General features: G+C 41.9%; 2 protein-coding genes across 4 annotated transcripts in view; one reads left to right on the plus strand and one right to left on the minus strand.

Moving 5' to 3' along the window:
* The first annotated feature begins 3,697 nt into the window (after window positions 1-3,697).
* On the plus strand, window positions 3,698-22,614 carry TMEM243 (transmembrane protein 243). Its single transcript, XM_037510693.2, has 4 exons — window positions 3,698-4,078; window positions 15,948-15,998; window positions 17,322-17,426; window positions 18,675-22,614. Exons 1-4 carry the CDS (start codon window positions 4,001-4,003, stop codon window positions 18,795-18,797), a joined length of 357 nt encoding a protein of 118 aa, XP_037366590.1. The 5' UTR covers window positions 3,698-4,000; the 3' UTR covers window positions 18,798-22,614.
* The window catches only part of DMTF1 (cyclin D binding myb like transcription factor 1), a 42,322-nt gene continuing 35,783 nt past the window's right edge, over window positions 16,406-22,944 (minus strand). For 2 of the 3 annotated variants that reach the window (XM_037510669.2, XM_037510677.2), the window contains exons 15-18: window positions 22,293-22,448; window positions 21,397-21,777; window positions 20,672-20,819; window positions 16,407-20,454 (exon numbers count right to left, since the gene is read on the minus strand). In XM_037510669.2, the coding sequence (XP_037366566.1) occupies window positions 20,345-20,454; window positions 20,672-20,819; window positions 21,397-21,777; window positions 22,293-22,448 (795 nt within the window). In that variant the 3' untranslated portion in view covers window positions 16,407-20,344. Of the gene's footprint in view, window positions 20,455-20,671; window positions 20,820-21,396; window positions 21,778-22,292; window positions 22,449-22,944 lie in introns of all 3 variants that reach the window. The other variant, XM_037510684.2, reaches the window with a different exon arrangement.

Below are 22,944 nucleotides of genomic sequence, written 5' to 3' on the forward strand. Positions count from 1 at the left end.
ATGAACCTAGATTTCTAAGCCATAAGATAGTTGTATTCCTATCTAGTCTGGTTAAAAAAAAAAACAAAGTGACATTATTCTAAGAAAAGAAGTGTGATTACCCCATTGTTATGTCTATTTAGAGAACAACTTAATGTAGTATGGGAGGGTCCCTGCAGCAAGGCTGGCAGGTTTGGGCTTGAGTGAGTGTGGTGCTGTGCTTACTATGCTAAAAATATCTAATTATCACAGAGAAAATACCTTTGTGAAGAAGGTCTCAAGCGCTTCTCCCAAAGGCCATAAATATCCAATGTCATCATATAAAAAGCTGATAAATCTATGCTGCATCTGTAAATAACATTTATATTTTATATTTTACTCACTTTTTCCTTTTTAACTTTGAACCTTCCTCTCGTATGGCCAAAGTCACATGATTATAAAGACAGATCTTAAGAAATCCATCATTCTCTTCATAATGAGGAAAAGGAAACTCTTAAGGTTAAATAAATAACCAAACAAGAAACAACTAGTGACAAAAGCCAGGGTTCAGTGCACAATTCTATAGTTAAATAATTTATTCAAAATTGATCCAGGAATATTCTATATGTTGAATGAAATAACAAAAAATAACTGTCTGATGTCATTTCCATCATTTTCCCCCAAAGGCTTGCTTAACAAATGGTTTATGGTTCTAAAGCTAAAAAATTCTCTAGCTTGTCAATCTTTGTTTTCAAAATTTTAGCTCATGCAATTGAATAATTAAAAACAGTACACACACACAAATTAAAAACAAGAAGATATTGTAGGAACTTCAGTAAACCACCTACTCAAAAATCTTTTTGCTCCTGTTTCATTATACTGGCTGAAATTAGCCTATTTGTTTAATGTTTAATCTAATTTCTCCATGCAAATTTTGCACTTTCAAGTTGAGAACAGTGGTTCAGCAGTGAGCGAAAGACCACTCTTTATACTTTATCCAAATCAATAGAAATGTTAAGTCAATTATCAAAATACCTAAAATTACTTTTTGTCAGTTGTGACTCATTCCACTGAATCTCACTTCAAGAATACAAATCAGTTTCACCTGCCACATCTCATTTCCTTCACAATGACAACCTCCAGCAAGTGTTGGAGAGGCTGCAGAGTCAAACAAATCCTGTTATACTATTGGCAGAGATGTAAATTGGTACAACTATTATAGAAAGCAGTCTGGATTCACCTGAAAAATTATAAGTATTGAAATACCATCTGATCCAGCAATTGTACTCTTGGACATATTTTCAAATATGATAGAATAGGAAGCCATCAACACAAAAATTTATATGTTCCACTGTTCATCACAGCATTGTTTACAATAGGTAAGACACAGAAGCAACTTAAAATTAATGCCCACTGATGGATGGACTATTGGGATCCAGAATGTGGTATATCCACACTATGGAGCATTATGAAGCCATAATGAAAGAGGAAATGCAGCATTTTCAACAAAATGGAGGGAGATTGAGAAAATTATATGTAGTAAAGCAAGTCATAAGGACAAAAATAAACAATGGACATTTACACTCGACTTTGCTCCTGGAATACACTTCACGTGACTCTCTGGCCTTGCTGGCCTGTCTTCTTGATTGTTATTTCTCACCTTGGCTAACTCATTCTCTTCTTCTGAGTCTTGATTCAGGTTTTTCCTGCCAGTGGGTGCTCTCCCATGTGTTCCCATGGTACCCCATAGTGTCCAGTTCACAGCACTTGTCACCATTTATGACAATACCGTTTGAATACTTATTTGCCTGGTGTCACATAGTCTTTATTAAATTAAAAAATAGTTAAATTTAGATAGTTAAATTTAGATATTATAATTCCATCTGTTGCTTTCATGTTCACTTTTTAAATATGAATACAGTCAAGAGAGGTTACATAACTTGCCGAAGATCATACAGTTTGTAGATAGTGGCATGAGAATTTGAGGGCAGGTACGATTGACTTCAAAATGTGTTTTCTTAAGAACTGTACCTGTGCCTTTCTCCAGACTGTAATCAGGTGTCTCTATCTTCTACAGACTCAACATTATGACCTTGCCTGCCTCTTGGGCACTGTATCACGCTGTCTGGTGGCTGCCTGGTACATAGCAGGTGCTCAAAATTATTTATTCAATGAATATGGCTGAATGTGAGTAAATAATTTGTTGGCCTGATTCTCCTCCTGAGAGGAGTGGGTGCTGGATTGTATAACACGCCTGTTATAACAAAATGTCCTGAACAAATATGGATACAAAGTCCCAAATAGAATTTCTCTGCACCTAAGTCAGAGATCTTTCCAATCCAGGTGCTTTCGTGTCCAGGGAACCTGGCGTGGTTGCGTTTGTTTTGTAATACTTACAAATAACCCCGAATGTAGAGCGCGCCGTGTTGCCTAGCAGGCCTCTCCACCTCCAATTCTCTATACTCTACAACCTGGAGAAGAGGTTGACGCGGGAAGCGTTCTCCATGGCTGCAACCCTGCTTAGTCAGCACCCTCGCCAACAGGCAGAATGAACAAGTCAAGGAAGAGCCGGGCATGCATTTCCTCCCGACTCTTTTTGTAAGCGACAGAGGATCCTTATCACAGAACGAAGCAAGACAGACATACAGACAGCCCTAAACCAACATTACCAGTGAACCCCCAACCCGTCCTAGTTGGGCGAAGACCAGGACGGCTAAAGGAGGTCAGCTGTTTTAAAAACGCTGTCAGCAAAATGCCGAGCCGTCTTCAGAAATGTTCTCTGCCCACGTGGATCGTGCAGACGCTCATTCCTAAGCAGCCGAGAAACCTGCAGCCGGGGAGGCCGGCCGCCCCACGGGGAATAAACCGGCACCTCTAGAAATAAGGCTCCGCAACCAATGCGGCGCTTCGGCCGGCGGGATTGGCAGCCTCGGCCGTGACGTGGCCTGGGCGGGCAGGGTCGGCTTGCGACGGGGGCCGCGGTCCCGGCCGGGGGAGCCGAGGGGGGACCCGCAGCTCGGCGCCGGGCTCTCCGCCAGTTGGGAAAGCCTCTCCCTTCCCCGCGCGCGTCGCCGGCGCCCCGAGCCGCGGCCCGGAACCCCCGAGCGGGCGTGGGCCCCGGGCCCCGCGGAGCCCAGCGCGGCCGCGACTCCTCGGCGTGCGGGCGGCGGGGGACACCGAGGTTTGGCCTGCGGGCGCGGGGCGTCTCCCGGGAGGGGGCCGGGCGGTCCAGGGCCGGGGCGGGATTCTCTGCGCGGCGGCTGCCCGCGCGGCTGCCCGGCGGGGGGCGCGAGGCGAGCCGGCGCGCGGGCGGAGGCGACCCGCGAGGGGGATCCAGGTTGCTTGGCGCGGCCGCGCCCGCGACCTACGGGGTGCGCGGGGCTCTGGGCTCTGCTCCCGCAACTTCACTTTTCCTGTCACCGGGGCGAGGGGGGCATGGAGAAGGGAGCGGAGGGCTTGGACGGGGGCCTGTTGGTAATGCCTGCTGCTGCGAAAACTTCTTCCCTGCCTGGGCGTGAAGGTATACGCGCGCGCTGAAGAAAATTTAGAAAGCGTGAGAAATTACTGTGTAAAGAAATGGGGAGTGGGGGTGGGGAAAAGGGGGGGTCCAGGGGGAATCACGTGTTGCCCCGGGGAGAAGGGGAAGCCGATTCGCTCCGCGAGCTGCAGCGCCCGGCGGACCGTGCGGCCGAGGATCCGGCGGGCTCAGCCGAGCGCCGAGATTTGGGGAAGTGGGAGCCGCAGGGGCCGGGCGGCCCGCGGAGAGCCCGCCACGCGCTGTTTGTTTCCTTTCACTTCCTGCGGCAGCTGCTCAAGATGAAGAGCGCGGGGCTGGGGCGCAGCGGCCTCGTCTCCTGCATCTGAGCGCTCACCACCCACCCCGGCCGCCGCCGGGACTTCCCAGCCCCACCTGGGTTTCAGCCATGAGTGCTTGGTGAATAAACCGGCGGCGTTGGGAGTCGCGGACCTGAGACCGCGGGAGGTAATGCTGGCTCGGTTTTGAGTGGCCTGGGGAAAGTGAAGAACCCCCCCACCCCCCAAAATGGAGGACTTTTCAACCAGGACCTACGGCACCAGTGGCCTGGACAACAGACCTCTGTTTGGAGAGACGTCGGCAAAGGTGAGTGCGCCGGGATTCCGGGCCCTGGGTGTGTTTATTTGTCTGTTTCTCTGCTTGTCTGCCCTATGGCCTGGAGTCCCCGCCGGGCCCGTCTGTGTTTCCTGAGGCACTTGGTGGAAGAAAGAGCCGGTTCTTCAACTCCGCTTCCCACTCAAGATATTTGCCCTGCCACTCGTCACCTTCTTTGGGGCCGGGCTGGCCCACAGCCTTGAACACCGGTAGTGAAGAAAAGTTCAGAAAGTTCTGGGCTGTTGGGGATTTACAGGGAAGAGCAGAGGCCTCTCTTTGGAGGGAAGGTGTACTATGGTCAGGTGGTACAAGCACCGGTGGAGCTGGAGTGCTCAGGTTCAAGAGGCTTCACTTGGGTGCTAGAGGCCTCCTTGGGAACCATAGAGCTGTACTGCTGATCGCTGTTTATTTAGGGCCGTGAAGAGTTTACTGCTGAGGCAGCCAAGCAGAGAAAAAGGAGAGAGACATGAAGTGAGGGCTGCCTTGATGGTGCCCCAGTCCAGGAAGTGATCAGAGACACTCTGGACCCAGATAAGCTCTAGTACATTATTTTCGGCTTTTTAAAAGTATAACTTCTTTTTACAAACTTAATCATGTGATGTCCTGAGCCAACAGTTGAAGAGCACCCCTTTCCTGTCCTCAACATTAACTTGAAGTAGTTTGCACAAGATTTAGACTCTTCGGTGGTTTTGTTGTTTCCCCACCTAGAAAGTGACATTGGTGATCTTTGACATCCGAAAGTACTTTCAGCTTTTCACAAAGTCAGGTGTAAATGGGTTCCTGAGCTGCCTGAGTTTCTCCGCTTTGACAGGGCCCTCTAACAGAAAAAGGATAGGGCACTTGTACACCTAGTACTTTGGGGCATAGCCTTGAACTTGTACCCTGCAGGTCTGTGACAAACTGCTGCTTTTTTTTTTTTTTTTTTTTTTACTTGCCTTTCATCTTTTCAAAGTGTCTTACTAAGAAAATGTTTTAAGCTTGAGCTCTAAGATGGACCATGTTATCTAATGGCTTGGCATAATCCCACTCCAGAGGACACTTGGTTTGAGAAACATGGCTCTGGTTCAGAGCATTATGTGGTAGATCTGGGGAGTCCGAGGAGCCCAGCAGAAATATGTAAACAGGTGCCCTTGTATCTGTGCCACCACAGGCGTTTAAAGAGGCATCTCAGGATACAGCAGAGAAACTAGTAACTTCCCTATGAGAAGTTTGGGAAAGACCTTACAGGATAGCTTTTCCATTTGGTCTGTGGTGCTTTAGACTTTCAGATGTGAGTGTCCCTAAATTGGAGTTTTACTGGAAGAGGATTTGGGGAGTAGAAGGCAGCTTTGCCGCCTGAAGAGGTCACATCCAGGGCAACTGGCTGCTCCACTGCCCCAGAGCTAAGAGGTTCACTTTTGCTCCCACATGCCTTGGGACACAAATTGGGGTTCCAGGTGGTATAGACTTCTGATCCCTTTTGTTGCCAAATGCAGAGAAGATGACTTGGTAATGGACTTGTTGATTTTTATAGATACTTAGAAATATTGATGTTTTCTGACTAGCTTGGGCTGAAATATTCAATGACTGTAAATTTCTGTGATCTATTTGAAACCTATACATTCTCCAAATGTATCTCTGTTTATTGCACACTTATTTAGTCCAAGAGTTTATATTGTTACTTAGGCAACTATGGCATTATAAGGATAGATTCAGTTACTCGGAGAAAAAGTTAAGAGTAACACATAATTCCAGATCTCTCAAAATTGCTCCCTTTATCTCCCTGTGAGGATCACAGGATGATTACACATGGAGGAATTGTTTAGAATGAAGAAAAGATATATCTCTGGTCTGAGGATGGAAGAAAGTATCATATTTATCATAAATTGAGATGCCAGGTCTGAAGGAGAGGTCTTGACAGCAAACGATTTTATTTGAGACCCAAGGTGGAAGGCAAGGCACAGTAGTGGATCTTAATAATGAAGGGTTAGGACACATGACAGGGGAGGCTTTGCCATAGTGGAGTCACTGGTTGAACAGGATGGGTTCCGGAGATCCCTGAGGAACCTTTGCTGGCTCGGGGATGTGGATGTTCCCAGCTGGCTCTGTTTCAGATGCCTGGAAACTGGGCACAACAGCCAGTCTTAGTGAACTACCACTTTGGAGGAAAATATCCAGAAAAAGGAAAACCTATTCCTGTCATACTTCTACAGTTCTTTGGAACTTTTAGTAATAGTATAATGCCTTAAAACAACTGGCCATATATAGCTTCTTAATTTTAAATCAGTAGAGCAGACCAGAGCCTTTAAGGACGGTCCCTAACTGTTAAGCAAAAATTACTTCAGCCCACAGAGTAGGATCTGGAGGGAAGTTTGTGTTTCCTCAGTGCCAGGTACCACGGAAGACTTTCAGCTGTTTTCAGCATTTCCTTGTTTGATATCGAATTCCTTTGTAAGACTGGTCTTGTTGTTCCTATTTTACAACTAGGGGAGTTGAACCTTAAAGCAGACTACTTGTTCTGCCCCACAACTCCTCCTTTTGTAATGTTTCGCAATGTGCATCCACATACCTGCTGCCCTTTCACAGGAAATGGGTGAAGTGGTTTCTTGAAGAAGTCGTGAAGTGATGAAAGGTCTGGAATCCACTTTAGAACAATACCTATGTAATCCAGTGGGCCTTGAGCAGCACCCTTGAGGGCAGTCCCTGAAGGGGACTGTCTTCACCTGTACTGGATGCAGGTGGGGATTTTGGCTACCCAGCCCCAAATTTTATTCAGTCTTTATTATGCTCCATAGGAATGACTTTATAAATGGAGCCATGGAGCAAAAGGTGAAAGGAAACAGTTCTTTTATCATTACATAAATAAGGAAAAGGAAGGATGTTCATCTTTTGTAGAAACATATTTTTCATTCCTTGATAACTTTGGAGTTACATATTGCTGTGTGGGCCTTCTCCAGAGTCATAGTCAGAAAGTCCAGATGCTCTTTTTTTTTTTTTCCTTTTTCTTTTTTCCTTCTGTTTTATCCATTCCTAAGTTCTGTGGTGCAAAAACAAGTGTGGCACAGATGCTGTGACAATATACATCTAAGGTTTTTAAACCTGTGCTATAGTTCAGCACTTTCAAAAGGAGTACAGACTAGTAGAAATATAATGAGTCACACAGGTAGTTTTAAATGTCTCGGTAGCCATGTTAAAGTATAAACAGATGAAGCTAATTTTAATAATGTATTTTCTTTAACACCATACATCCAAAGTAGTGTCATTTCAGTATATAATCAAAACACTATAATTTCTGTGTACAATCAACATGAAAGGTACAGATATTTTTACATTTATTTTTTGCTTAAAACCCCTCTTAGTTGCACAAGCGTATTTCAGGTGCTCATGAACCACCTAGCTAGCACTACCTTATTGAATGGCATAGTTCTAAAGCCAGTTATTAGTTCTGGTGGCTCCACACTCATGTTTGGGAAACATTTTTTTATATTCTGGGACTTCTTATAGCCTATATTGTGCTACTTTTCACAGGGACTCTAGTTAGTGGGCAAGTCGTACTTTTAGAACTATTTGGGGTCCAGCCTTTAATTAAGCACAGTGCCCTACCCAGTTCTTAGCTCCCCTGCACAGGAGCATTACTGAACCAAGCTTCCAGAGAACCCTTTGGGAAATGTCTAGGGATCTCCTTCCCCTGCCCCTCCCTTCTCTCACCCCTTGTGAACTAAAACCTGGAGATACTCCCCTCTCTCTCACCCAACCCTCCTTCAAAGTTTGCCCTAGGACAGCACACTGTTGGGGCCTCTTCTGTCGTGCTGGAAAGGCATTAAGTTGTCCTGGGGCTTATCAGCCCATCTAGATTTCTTGATTGCCAGCTGGCTACCCAACCATCTGAAATCAGTTCCAGCCCAGTATGGATTGGGGCGCCTCAGAGGGGAGTGGGAGGATGGTAATGTCTTTAAGAGAAAGCACACTCGTGGTCCAGAGCTTGTGCAGACGTGAAGAGGAGGATTGCAGCCCATGGTAGAAGGCAGTGCAAACTTCTTTCTGGACAAGCCTATTCTATTGACTTTTTTCACTGATCACAGAGGAAGTGATTCATCCTTTAAGATGTACCAGCATCCTCTCCTTTATATTTCTATTTGGATGTGATACAAGAAAAAGTAAGTGACTTTGGGGGAAATGCACTCAATTCAGCAGCTAGCAAGGGTGTGGGCACCTCTGTATAGGGAATAAGTTAGTCAACCCTGAATAGGTTACATCTTTTTGGTTCCAAAGCCAAAAAAATTCCGTGTGCTAAAACTTTATTTACCTCATCTTCCCTTCCTCTCCCTACTGAGGGAGGGAAAAGCAAACAAAAACAATGAAAATGAAAAGTAGGGTCTTTTATGATGTTTATCCAATTCAGGCAACCCAAACTTGGAGCAATTGGCTCCTGAAAATATTAATAGTAGGATAAGGTTAGAGCACCACTTAAAACCCTTTTTAAGTGGGGAATTGCTGCTTAATAAAGAACAAAATTGTGGTTGAAATTGTTGTTTCTAAACCTGCCTCCTCAAAGCCCTAAAGACTGTCCTCTGAGGAGTGTGGGGCGCTTGTTTCCATTCCCCTTGACAGCTTTTAGGTGATACTCTGAGCTCAACCCCTTGTCCCGTCCCAGGGATCAGATCTGTTTTCCCTTTGCCTCTCTTCCATCCTGACACACCACTTTTAAAAAGCTGCCATTTCTCTTGCTGGACAGTTTTGGATGCTAGACCTGGTGACTTATTCTTTACTTTCAGTAAGTGTTTTCTTACTTACCCCCAGACCAGGGCTGTCTGGGGTTGGGCTCAGATGTTGGTATTTTGAAAAAGCTCCTGAGAGGATGCTGGTACATGGGAAGGGGTGGGATCCCCTAGAAGCTAAGTAAGCCCAGTCCAGCCTCACATCTTCCTATGGACCCCTTTAGCTGCAAAGCTCACTCTTAACTCCCTGCTTTAGAATCTTCCTCACAACTCAGCCTGCATCTGTGCTCCTTCCTAAGAGCCTGGGGGTCAGAAAAGTCCTAGGACTTCTCTCCTTGTGCTGTGAGAAATATGTTTAGATATGGATCCTTGACTCAGTACCAGATCCTTGAGGATAGGAGCCTGTTGTCTCATTTCTTTGGCCTTTCTAGTGCTAGACACAATGCCTACCCAATTCTTGATTTTATTTATATTAAATTTTAAGGTAAAAAGATTTAACATCATCAAAAGTAACCTGTATTCTTGGGACATTTGAACCCACATGAGGTGGGGACTGTCTTCAGAAACATAGAATGCCAGACACCCAGAGGTACCTCCGTCTCTCAGACAGTTGAAGTCATCCCTCTCTCCCTGCATGAGCCACAGCACAGAAGCCATAGAAAGGGGTAATACGATATTATATAAAAAACTTAAGCCAAGGCCTGGCCTCGCAGAAGCTGGTGGCCTTCTGGGTTTACCTCTCTGTGGACATAGTTTTTGCAGTAATAGGCCGGGAATGTCTTTTTTTCCTTAGTCCACAGGTCACATTAAGGTAGAATTACTTTTATTTTCCAAGGGATATGTGGGTTGACGTGTTCTTATGGGAGTAATAAGAGTGCATTTGAAATTAGAGCAGCCCTAGAAATTGGGGCCAGGGCATAGGGCTCACTCAGCCCCCGGTCATCTCTGAGGACCTCATCTCTCATTGGTAAGATGCCTCATTAAGTGTAGTAGCAGTGACACTAATACCATGTTAGCTACTGCTTACTGACCCTCCGCTAAATGTGACTCTGTTCTGGGGGATTTACAGTTTCGTCATTGCACTGATAAGGAATCTAGGGTTAAATATAAAGTGAGTTGGCCTTGACCACATGCAGGCATAGGGCAAGAGAATTAATTAAAGGTCTGTGAGACTCCTCCCAGACCTTGAACTATGCCCAGCACAAATACAGACAGGTACTTCCCTGTAGGTTCTAAGTCTAGGGCTCATTTTTATCCCTTAAACATGTGGAGTAGGTTTGTCTTACTGTGAGCTGGTTTTTGTAAGTGGTACTTCAATGAGATTCTCCCGAGAAGGAGAATCTGTTAGAAGGGATATACAAAAATATTCACAACTGAACAATGCTTCAAAATATGAATCTGAAAAATAAGGGCACCATTTTAATATATCTACACGTTTACTTTCTTCTCCAAATGGACATGAGGAAAAAGTTGGTGTTAGGATCTACACTTAGCAGTGAAGGTCACGGTGTGTTGGAGAGTGTGAGTTGTAAAGTGTGGGTGTGTCTGTGTTCCCATAAATGCTTTCTCATGCATCCTCTGTTCCTGGCACTTTGTGAAGTTTGGTGTTTTTTGGGAAGTCTCCAAACAATAGTGCCTGTGATCAGATCCCCTTGCTTTGCCCAAGGTGAATGTCCCCATGATGGATGCTGTTCCCAGGACTGTTTCTGTCAATAGTGGGAGCGGAAGCCAGGGGGACCAAGAAAAACCCACTTTTAAAGTCTGGTTTTTTGCGTCAGCTGAGACCAAACCTTCCCCCACTTCTCACATCCTCATGGTGTGTTTATTCCTAGAGGGTTGCTGCACAGGCTTCTGACTGGGCCATTTCCAAGCTCCCCTGAATGGTTTTCCCCTGTGGTTTGGAAGAAGAAAAGGAAAATTCATTTCTGAGAACTGGGCTTTTATTTATGGTATTAGAACCCTTAAGTTTGAGAAAGGCAAAACTTGGGTTGCAAAATTGTAGGATGTGGCTCAAGGGTCTGAATCACTGTCCAGGTTAACAATTGTAGGAAGTAGTGCCTTTGGACATTTCTAATACTTGCTGAATGGATTGCCTTTCTTGACTCTCCCTCGCAAGAAGAGAGAATCACTGCCTGAGAGAGGGGAGAGGAGGATAAGCACTGAATAAAAAATGGGATTGGGGCCTCCCCAGTGGTGCAGCGGTTGAGCCCTGGGTTGCAAAGCTGCCCGCAGCCTCTGCAGCACCGGTTCGATCCCCAGCTGCTCCCCGGCCACTGGAGGAGGGTCCCACAAGGTGCGCAGACCTCTCCTGCCACCCGCTGCTCCCCTCAGCAGTGTACTTTGGTCCTTTTGCCAGCTCTGCTCCCCTCTCTGCCTCTGGTGAATTCTCTCACCCTCCCCTGCTTCTGACTGTACCCAGTGCTTGTATAAATAAATAAAAAAATAAATCTTTAAAAAAAAAAAGGGATTGAACCCTTTACTAGAGGGATGAACAAAGTGCCAGGGAGCATGGAAGAAGAGAATAATGCTATAGGAGGCATTGGGATACAGGATTTTTAAGCCTTAAACCTAAAAACAGCAGACAATATTTGAAGGAGGTAACTGGGAATCCCAAGCAAGAGCGCCTGCTTGTGTCAAAGGGGTTGGAGCAGGAAAAGTACAGGTATCGGTGAGGGACCTCCGAGTGCTTCATTGTGCCTGGACTCCAGAACTTGGAAGGAAAGGTCAGCAGAAAGGCTGGGCTAGGTAAAGACCTTCAATTGCTGTGCTAAGGAATATAATTTACTTGTGGAGCCTGGGTTAGAAATGTGCATGTATTCTTTAATTTACATTATATATTCTTTATAGTATGTATTCTGTAAGTTAGGCATGTATCCTATAACTTAGGTCATAAGTGTGCATGTATGTCTTCTTTTATTTAGTTGCTAATCAAGTGCATACTACATCCCAGGAAATGTGCTGGATAGTATATCTTGTATATCTTATTCCTTTTTCTTTTAAAGGCCCTGCTTAAATGGCATGCCCTTAGAGAGGATTCCTAGAACTTATTTTGAAAAACAGTCACCCATCTCCACCCTGGTCATTCTTCCTGTCCTGTTAGATTTTCTTCATAACATTAATCATGTGAAAAAGAGGAGGCACTGCATGCTTAACATCAAAGTGGGAAGCAGGATGATGGAAGGCTCTTCTGATATTGGAAGGAGCTGAGATTTTGGGGCCAGAGATGGACTTCAGGAGAGAGGTGGGATGAGGACAGAGATAATTAATCAAGTCAGAGGATGGGTGCAGAACTGGCGGAGAAGTAGGTCACATTCCGGTACTCTTCAGGCTGAAGGGACAGAAATGGGGAGGATGAATTTTCCTTTTTTTTCTTTACATTTTATTTTTATAAGGTTGTTTGCTGACTTGCTTTAAGAGTGGGATTGGGAACCTGAGTTGAATTGGAGTGTCAAACCACTTTCCGGAGACGCATGGAGAGGCCATGAAGTGCTGCTGGCCATTACGGGCAGCTGCCTTTTCATTCTTGCCGCTTCTGTGTTTTAAGGAAATGTAAAGGCTAATACTTTTCAATTTAAAGATTCCATTAAAAGTCCCACTTAATGACTAGGAGACAGAAACCCTTGTGAGATTTTGTACAAATGTCTGGAATATTGTCTTCTACATTTGCTTTTTTGTATCCCCTTTCTCTACATTTGAAGGATGGTGTTCTAAACAAAATTAATTCACTTGTTACTTAAGTTGACAACATGAGTTTAGCCGCCAGCATGTTATTTGTGGTAAACCCAATTAGTTTGTTCTTTCAACTGAGTTGAGCTTGTAACTTGGCGGGCACCATGGTAGCCAGAGGGATGCCACCACTGCCACCACCTGCTGGTACAGTGACTTCTCTAATGTGGTCGGTCAGGTTATCAGGTTACCTCTGTGTTTGATAGTGGCAGTTCCCAGAACTAATTGTCAGTATTAGAAAAGGGTGCTGTTGCCTCTGGGAGGACTCAAGCCTGTCCCAGAGTGCACAGCTCCGAGAGTGCTGCATTGGCTGGATTTCAGCCACACAGTTAAGTACAATGGCCCTGAACCCAACAATGAACAAAGAAGATATGGCCCTCAGGTTCCCAGACCTTACAGTGTGGAGGAGGAGATAGATGAGTAAACTCTTGAGATAGAATTGAGGTGTTTAAGTGAATAAATGACATTAGGCAATATATGCAGACTCTCTCTCAGAACTGTACTATGTATGAATATTTACATGTTGGTGTGTGTATGGTATATAAATACACACACACAAGCACGTGGGTTAAAACTTTTTCATATGGTTGTAATTTCTTTGGGAAGGACACCCCGCTTCCCAGTCCTGTTTTCTCTGCTGGTGAGGATCAGGGCTGATTCTGATCCTGGTGCCCTTCCTTGGGGAGTAAAAGTAAGCAACAATAGAGGGTGGAAAGCTCTGGAAGAGAATAATTTTGGTACATAGAAATAGGGTAATAGAATGGGAGGAGACAAAGCTATTTCCTGTGAGATAATAGTTGGAGACTAGCTGTAGAAGTGGAAATAACATGGATTTTCAGCTCATTCCATAAACAGCAAAGTTTAAATGCTGTATTCTTTCTCCTTGTAGTTGATTTGGAGCATATTACTTCTAATACTGCCCTTTGAAATGCTAAGTAGTGTCTTATTCTTTATTGTTGTCCTATCTTTAGAGAATGGGAAATGGGAGAGCCCCTAAAGCCTGAAAAATAACCTCTGGGCCTGGGAAGAGTCTTCACTCTGATTTGAACTTAATCAATATTTAAAGTGGTATAGTTGAGATTCTAAACTTTTAAGTGAGTTTACTAAATTAACCATTGAGTTCATTTAGATGTGCGCACAATGACCTGAGGCTCTTTTTCAAATGCAGATTCTGATTCTGTAGGTCTGGGGCAAGGGGTCTTCCTTGGTTTTGCACTTCTTGCAGGCTCGCAGCTGAGGCCTCTGCTTCCTAGGGCCACAGACCAACACTTCGTGTTGTAAGAATTGAGAACAGGGAGCCTGAGAATGGGGAGTCTTCCAAGGTTAATGCTTGTTTCTTTGGCCTGGATTCATGGTTACTTTGATAGAAGACCTGAAAGCCAAGACCTTGTCTTGAAGAAAGAAAACCCTGTGAAAAACCCCTCATTCATATCCTGAAGAGCTCTTCCCTTCTTGTGTTCAGTGAACTGTCTGGAAGGCAGAAAGGGCCAGGGAAGTATCTTAAATTTAGATTTCTTTCCACTGGAATAATTAAAATCATGCTTGCATGGCTAAGTTCAACAATAGGGAAAATCATGAGAAACCTTCACTTCTGAAATATATACACTTTAATGTAGTATTTTGCAAATAGAGTTTTTGAAATCTGCCTTATTTTTATCTAGTTCAACAGTAGCTTTTTAGGGTGCTCTTCCAATGAGGAGTACAAGTCTAGTATGTTGGCTTTCTTCATTTATTGGTATTGAGACCATGGGCAAATTCTCAGTTTTCTTGTGCTGCTTTCCATTATGTGTGATAGTCTATAGTTCCTGGAGTTTTTAGAAGATACACTAAAGCTCTTGGCATAGTTACTGTCCTTTCTCTATTATTATTCCCCTTCCCTCCAACCCCACACCATTCCCTGGCCCCCACCTTTAATTCTCCCTGGCAAACTTGCTTTGCTGTTAGGAAGTTATGATATTTTTTCTGGCTACCGCTCACCTGAACCTTTTCACTGGCTTCTTCCTATTGTGAGAGGCACACTAACCTTTCCAAACTTCTGCAATTCCCTGGAGCTTGTGGATGGGAGCAGATAGTCTTGATTTCTCAGAATAGACCAGATTTTAGTTGAACCTTTTTCATAAAGTGGAAATAATGAGGCTCCACAGGTTGTCTTATATATGTATTTTAAATACACACATTTGTCATGTATGAATAAGTGATTTGCCCTGGGTCTCTTCCTTAACAATTGGTCTTAATTGCAGACTACTGTGCGCTGTGTAAGCTTCCTTACTGAAGTAGTAATAAGATCTGAGTCCTCCAAGTTTAGTAAGGGTGTGGCTGGAGTTGTTTCCTTTGTCCTGTGTAACTGTTGAATTGTAATTTGTGGTTTGTCCTCGGAAGACCAGGCACACTGACATTATACTTGGCCTTCCTTCACCCTTCCTCCCAGCTTTGCCTGCCTCTTAAACTTCTTTGGGTTTTTATCTTTAATAGCAGATCACTTGGAATGAGTGTTCAGTGCTGCTCTGTGCTTGTTCAGTGTCCTTCCCACTTCTGGACCTTGGTTTCTTGGTGCTCACATTCCGTAGTCTGTTACCCTGCTGAGATTTACTGAGACAACCTTTATGACCACAGATTGATTTAAGACTCATCTTTGACTTCTCAGAAATAAGACTACTTGGTATTCACATGGCTTTAGTGTTTCTACTTAGGTCTCAACTCCTGTGGCTTTATTCTTTAAGCTCCTATAAACCCAAATCTTGTAAAATCAGTACTAATTAGGTTGTAGTTTTTCAAAACATTCTGTAAAATTGGTGGGGTGGGGTGGGAATGACAAGCAGCTCAATGGGTAGGATCCTAGGATCCCATTGAATCAAAATATACTCTTTTATGCTTTGAAGACTTTTGTTATTAAATAAGGTGGAAAACCACTTGACTAGATGTTCTAGGATTGTTCCTACCTTTGGCATGATCCTCTCTTAGCAGTACCATCTAGTTCTAGATTACAATGGACAAAGACACATAAGCCGTGTCACAAACTGTCCAAACTCATGACACCTGATATCATCTACATTCTGATTCCTGAGAATTTCACCAAGCCTCTGTGCTGGCCGTCTTAGTGCCTCGTCCCTTTGCTTCTGGTCATATGGTCCTGAACAGCACACATATGGTTGTGAGTCTCCTGTCCCCATTCATTCCTCCCCAATCTTGTGTACAAAATACGCTGTCTCTTCAAGAAGCCTCCAGTTAGTTGTCCGAGTGTTCCCAAAGTATCTTTTCCACTCTAGTAACATTATATATATATATTTGCTTCGTCTGGTGGTTGTATGTGTCAAGCTTAGAAAAGGGCAGGGTTTTTGGTTTCTTCATTTTAAATCACCCCAAAGCCTAGCACTATACTCTGAAAGTGCCACACTTCTACCACTTGGCTCAAAAAACTCTTTTTTTCTTTCTTTCAGGATCGAATCATCAATTTAGTTGTTGGTGGCTTAACATCCTTACTGATTCTAGTAAGTATCTTTATTTTGTATCTCACCCAGGCTTTTAACCAAAGCTCTGAAAACTTTATTGTGGTTCAGTTATTTCTCAAAAAAAGAAACAAAACATCAATAAAACTCCACCTTCTAGGGCCTCCCCTGGTGGCGCAGGGGGTTGAGCGCCATGCTGTGAAGCTGTCTGCAGCCTCAGCAGCGCCGGTTCAACCCCTGCCGGCCAGCAAGGGTCTCGTCCGCTGCTCCCCTCAGCAGTGTGTTTTGTCAGTCTGCCTGTTCTGGTCCCCGCTCTGTCTCTGGTGAATCCTCTCACCCTCCCGCGCATCTGGCCTGTACCCCGGTTCTTGTATAAATAAATAAATAAATCTTAAAAAAAAAAAAAAAAAAAAAAAAAAAAAAAAAACAAAGCAAAACACCACCATCTAAATGTGCCAGTATACCAGTATGTGAAGTATTGGTTTGTTCTGTTAACACTTTAGATGCCATGTTAACACTGAAACAAAATTGTAGTAGCTAAAATGATTTCTACCCCACCCCCAATTTATTATATGAAATCAACAACTAGGTTCTCTGAGTTTGTCATGTTTGTTCCCTAATACATTTGTAAATATGTCAGTGGTTACCAGCAACTTTCTTTTCTTATAGTTTACCTAATGCCTGATTTCTGCTAGTACCTTAAGTTAACTTTGTTCCTAAACCAGATTCATTATCCTCTGGTTTAAAAAGATTACTTGGTCAACATATAGTGACTTTTCATCTTGGTTTTTATAGCTTAGTGATATTACAGTTAAATAAAAACCTAGCTGTGTGTCCCAAGAATGACAATTCTGTGGCACATCTGATTAAAAGAATGTTAGTCAAGTTTGTTTCAATGAGTTTATGAAAAGAATGGATATTTCTATGGTAGAAAGAGAACTATAGGATATTACAACCCAGTTTCTCAGTATTTTTCATAATGTTAAGCAAAACAAGTTTGGGCATTTCTAATTGGAGTATTCAAAATAACAAAAAGGTTAAAATGTTTCCCAAAATAATCATCAATCCTGGGAATGATGCCTAAATGATTTTTAAGCTGTTAATGGAGAGGTTATTTTGAGGTTAATTTTACTCCACTATGATATTTTGGCCTCTTTTCGTAAGTATGTATGAAAGGTTAGGAAAAGCACAAAACCTACAATTGAACATATTTACAACTTTTGTTACATGAATGTTCCAGAAGACAAATCTTGTGTTAGATATCATTTTATAATATGACGCATTTTGTAATATTACATTGCCCGGACTACAGGCTAACCATCTTAGAATTACTCACGAGGCCTGACATAATTTCTCTTTGTACAGGTAACGCTGATCAGTGCTTTTGTTTTCCCTCAACTACCTCCAAAACCACTCAATATATTTTTTGCTGTCTGCATCTCTTTGAGTAGTATTACTGCCTGCATACTTGTGAGTACTATTTAGAATTTAAATGGAGTATCCTGAGGGCTAAGGGTTGCAGTGCCTAGAATGGTTACTAGGCCTGGGTCTATAGAACATACCCCCTCTACCATGTCATAATTCTCAATAGTGATTGCAGGGCATTTAAAGAAAAACAAAATATGAGTTTCCACCACACCTCCACCCCCAATCCTAAAGTGGTAAACCTATGTGAAAACTATTCCCTTGACAGTTGAAAAATGGAAGAAAAGACTTAGGTAGTCAAAAATTCCATATAGTTTACCTAACTCATCTTCCTTTGAGGACCACATACAGGGACCAGTAGACATTAAGACATGCTGTTCTCTTTAGGGAAAAGGTAAAAGCTAATCTTTGCTCTTATTTCCCAAAATGAAAGTAATTAATAGCAAGATTTCCTGTGAAACCTCAAGCTGCAGTTATATCCTTATATAGAATATTCAATTTTACTTATACAGAAGCCTTTCTTATAGGGTAAAGAAAGAAACATGGTGGTGGAGGCTCAGTTGGATGATTGCCAAGTGTTTAGCCAATTCATTAGTTGGTGGTTTTTCCATTTCCCTCAAGGAAAGGCAGAATCTAAAACAGTAAACCCTTAAAAACAGCTGTTTTGCTTTACATAGAGCTTAAATCATAACAGTAAAGTGCTTATCTAATATTAAACTAAGGGATATCTCCAAGCTTCTGATTTTGCTATACTCCTATGACCTAAGAAAGAATGGGCTCATCCCACTTTGGGAGCCATTGGAATGGAGCAATGGAGATGCCCTCCACCTCCAGCCCCATTACCAGAAGTGACCCAACAGTGATATATGCATTATGTAAGCCCTGTTTTGTATTGGCAATATGAATATCAGTTGATTAACTTCTTAGACCTGAAAGAGTTGTACCTTTTACCCAAATATATTTAAAATAAGCTTAGAAAGTATATATTCCTCCATGGCTTTTCCAATGAATTGGTGGATTCTATAGGTTTAAACATAGAAAAAGTTAATTGAGAAAGCAAGAATTAGTATGACTTTGGATGTGAAAACTCAGTTGATACTTCAGTTATGAAGAAAAAGAAATTCTGGCTGTGTTAGTCTCAGGAATATAAAGCCTGCCTCATTTAGGAGGAAAAGCATATACTGATGAAATTGGTCACAGTGGAAAAATTAGTTGTATTTAAATTTTTAATTTTTTAACATCTGTCCAGTGGCTATTACTTAAACTTTTATTTAATTTTTTTTTTTTTTTTAGATCTACTGGTACCGACAAGGAGACTTAGAACCGAAATTTAGAAATCTAATTTACTATATCTTATTTTCTATCATCATGTTATGTATATGTGCAAACCTGTACTTCCATGATGTGGGAAAATGAGGCGGCCAAGGAGAAATACTTATCAGATCTCTTCAACACGATAATATTAGGACTGTGAATAAGAGCTGGATAAGGTATGCCGAACAAGCTCCCACAGAAGTCTAATACATGATTTTCATGTTAATTGTAAATCTCAATTCCCTTTTTCGGGGGGAGACATATCACTTTGCTTTTCTTTGAGGACCTAATGCTGCACTCAAATATTCCAAGAGCACAAGTAATTTTCACTTTTGAAATGAAAATTTTTTATAATGTTATTACTGCATGGCGAAAGGCTATGTAACAATCTTGCATTTTAAGACAAATAATCTTTTATTTCTGTTAAACTGAATATACAATTATTGTTCCCTAGGCAACCAACTTTTGCTTATTACTACAATTTAATCTCACGTTAACAAAACACAGATGGTGAAAAGACAACTTTGATTGTGAATACCTAATTACAATAATAAATAAAATAATTTATACAAGGGGTTTTTTTGTGACTTTCTATAGGGATCATATTCATTAAAGCCCTAGAGGCTAGTTTTGGCTTAACCTTTTCTAGTATAGGAATGACTCTTGATTTGTTTCCTTTCATAACAAGTAAATTTTGTTTATTTTTTTAAAATTGCCTGAGAGGGAGAAGTTACATCCAATCCCCACCAGCTAATGCACTAAGTGAACAACAAACTTTGATACCCTCCTCAACTGTTTTCTGGGCAATTTATATAGCAAAACATGTAAGAAATGGTCGTGGTACAGGCACCATTACCTCCTTTTTCATTTAGGTTAATTTTACTTCAAAGTGCTAACTTTGTAAACTGATGACAGTGGTTCTGGGTGGGGGAAGGGGGTTATAACTCTACTTAGCTTCTGGTGAATTCTTTCTGTTACTACTCTCACTGTTACTATTTTCACTCGTTCCCTTTTAAAGTAATAATAAAAAAAAACCTGTAGTGAATTTTCTTAACTCCTTTAATGCTTTTCTTTCTACCTAGGCTAAATGTGCTCCCACTGCCAGCAATGGGTAAACCAAAAGGAACTGTCACACAATCACCTCCTAGGTCTCTGTACTGTATGATGGTCAAATCCCAAACTAATGATATTTAATCTCTTTGGAGAGGTTTACTGGTAAGCTGTGGACCTTGCTGATCTGACTTCTCTGAAATATAAACGGGTCTACTTGAGACTGACTAGGAAGCCATGTCCGTTCTTTAGGGATGAAGTACTACTTTTAGAGCAGAGTAATTAAGCTTTGGTGATTTTAAACTTTTCTTAGTAGCTGAAGTAAATAAAATTTCCTGTGGACAAATAACACTAATCATAGGGATTTATGCAGGTAAGACCCCACATTTTACACTCAACTATACACTGTCATAAGACTAGACCTCAGATGATATATTTAAGGAGGTAAAAAGTCATAGCAGCAACAATGTATGTGGCTTTGTAGCTATTTAAAAGCCAGAGGAATGGTAAATTAAGCCTTTTGGGGTTGCTCCTATTTCTTTGGAGATATAATTAACAGTGTGGTTTCTCTGCCTGAACTACCCGTTTCTAAGAAGTACCTAATGACAGTTTACCAAATCCTCAACATCCTTAGAGTCTTCTGAAACAGGACTGCCCAAAGATGAACCAATGATATTTGATTCTTCCTGATGATGTTGGAGTATGGGATCTGTAATGAGTTAAGTTTTAAATTAGTATTAAATGTATATATTCTCTAATTCATGTCAATATAAGAGAAAGTATTCCCCTTCCAAAGTGCAAAACTTAACAAGGTAACATATCTCTATTGTTTGATCAAGCAAGACTAAAACAACTGAATTAAATGTCTGGCTGCTTGTTTCCCCCCCTAAAATCTATCAGACTCATGAAGGGGCTGTATTACATACCTGTTAGTGTTGTCAAAGGCAAGACAGATACAGTATCTATAACATCAGATGCCTGGATAAAGCCATGTGGTGAAGGAACGATCAGTATAGTTTCATCATCAATTGTTGTTTGATCAACCCGTTCTTCTATGGTAGGAGACTCTAAATCCTAAAAATAATTAAGAAATGAGAATTTCATTTCAAAGTCCGCATAAGCTTTCCTTAAGGTCTCATGCATGTATAGGTTTGAAAGGACTTAACTTTCAAACATAGATAATATAAAAATTAGAATATAAAGAAAGTTAAGGTCTTAAAAAGTTGACAAAGGTAATAACCCCATACTCACATACAAAGTATCATATAAGAACTAAAAAGAACCAATTCAGTCATAGCTCATATAAATATATAAGAAACTGCTGTTATACTGTGAAGTGAGTTTCCTAAATGAACCACAATGATCTGTTCCTAACCACCCTAGGGAAATGCTTCCATTGATTCTACCAAACTTTTCTTAATCTACTGGAGGTGGCCAAGGAAAGGTTTTAATGAGGAACTGGTGTTTAACATAGAGCAGCTCTATTGGGTTTTGTGCAGGCCAAATGTAGGGTTTTGTGCTTAGTGTATCTAATAAAAAAAAGGAAGGTACAGGAGCATATACTATCATAAATCATTTCTCGGCTCTTTCCTAACTGCAGGTTTGAGGCTTAAGGCAAGAAATCATTAGGCCATGTTCAAGCGCAGTTTACCTCAGTAACATAAGCATGGGCTAAATGAGAGGGTGATTCCACTTCTTGTTTAAGGTCGGTGTCAGAAATTTCTTCTTCTGTTCTGACCATAACATTATTCATCAATTCTGTGCTGTTTTGGTCACTGAATTTGGATACATGAGCATCATTAAATGAAGGCTCTACAGTCATCTTAGGCTGATGAATTTCATCCGGGAAAGTGTCTGCTTCTAGTGCATCTGGAGGCTCAGGAAAATCAGAGGAGTGAATATCCCCATCTACTGTCAGTTCTGCCTGGGATATGGAAGAAGTGATGTCCTCTGTGGCAACAGTCTGAATGATGACTCTTGGGGTGTGACACTGCACGGTGACATTGTCACTTGTGTTCAACAAATGTTCTGGCTATAAAATATTAAAGAAAACAATCAATGGCAAAATGAAAAAGTACCTACCAGATTTAAGCTACCAGATTTAATGGCAACAAATGACATGTATAGTGGTACCCTGTTACCTTTCATACCTCTCACCTCTGAATGGCAGTATTCTTATCACTATTTTTCTAAAACCCCTGTTCTTTACCCACTGGAACCTTTGATCTCCTGATGTCTTTATTCCCTTACTGTAAGTCCATGTCATGTAAAGAGACACAGGGGATACAGGATCTATCCCAATAGTCAAGGCTGGGTGATGGTGTGAAACACTGTTCTTGGGACAAAAGCATTAGGAAAAATTGTTTAAAGATATACATTACTTTGGGCTCTTATTTTTGTACCAACTAATCCTGATCCCTAACAGGTATATAGGTTCTATCATAGTATTAAAAACAATAAAAAAAAAAAAAAAAACCTGGTATTCTTGTGACATACATCAATTAGCCAATCTTCTCTACAGAAACTAGAAAATGGAAGATAACATACAGATAAAGCATGAACGATGATTTGTTCGGGAGAAGCAGGAGCAGCAGCTGTCAGGGTTACTGTGGGACTGGCTGTCAGAGTTAGGGGAAGGCCTTGGCTCGAGCTTGTTTGGAGTAGGTAGGTGCCTGGAGTGCCAGTTGGCTGTAAGTGGAAAGACTAAAAGAAAGAGAAAAATAAGATGAGCACAGGTGCAGCAGAATGCCTTACTAAATCTAGTTTTCCATCCAAAGGGTCCCACAAACACAATCATGATAAATGCAAACCAGTTATAAAATTGTATTTTTTTAATTTTTTTTAATATATTGTGGTAACAATGGTTTACAGCCCTATATGTTTTAGAGGTGCCGGATCACACCTCTTCAGATGTATGAATGGTACCATATTCTTGACTGCCACCAGCCATTAGTCTGGAGATTTAACAGAAAGTGAGGTAAGGCCTTTACCCTATTCTTCATGTCTGTGTATTTCTATGTTTGGTCTCGGCCACTTGTTGTAGAGCACCATGACTTAGTCCATAAACTACTGATTTCAATGCAGTAACCCAGCATACTCAATCTTTATCCTTTCTCTGGAGCACATACTGGAAATCTCCCAGTTAAAAATAAACAAGTTTCACATTTTTGAAAAGGCACTATAGCAGAACTTCCTTAAA

Source organism: Talpa occidentalis, unplaced genomic scaffold, assembly GCF_014898055.3.
Source record: "Talpa occidentalis isolate TD23 unplaced genomic scaffold, MPIMG_talOcc4v2.1, whole genome shotgun sequence".
Lineage (NCBI taxonomy): Eukaryota > Metazoa > Chordata > Mammalia > Eulipotyphla > Talpidae > Talpa > Talpa occidentalis.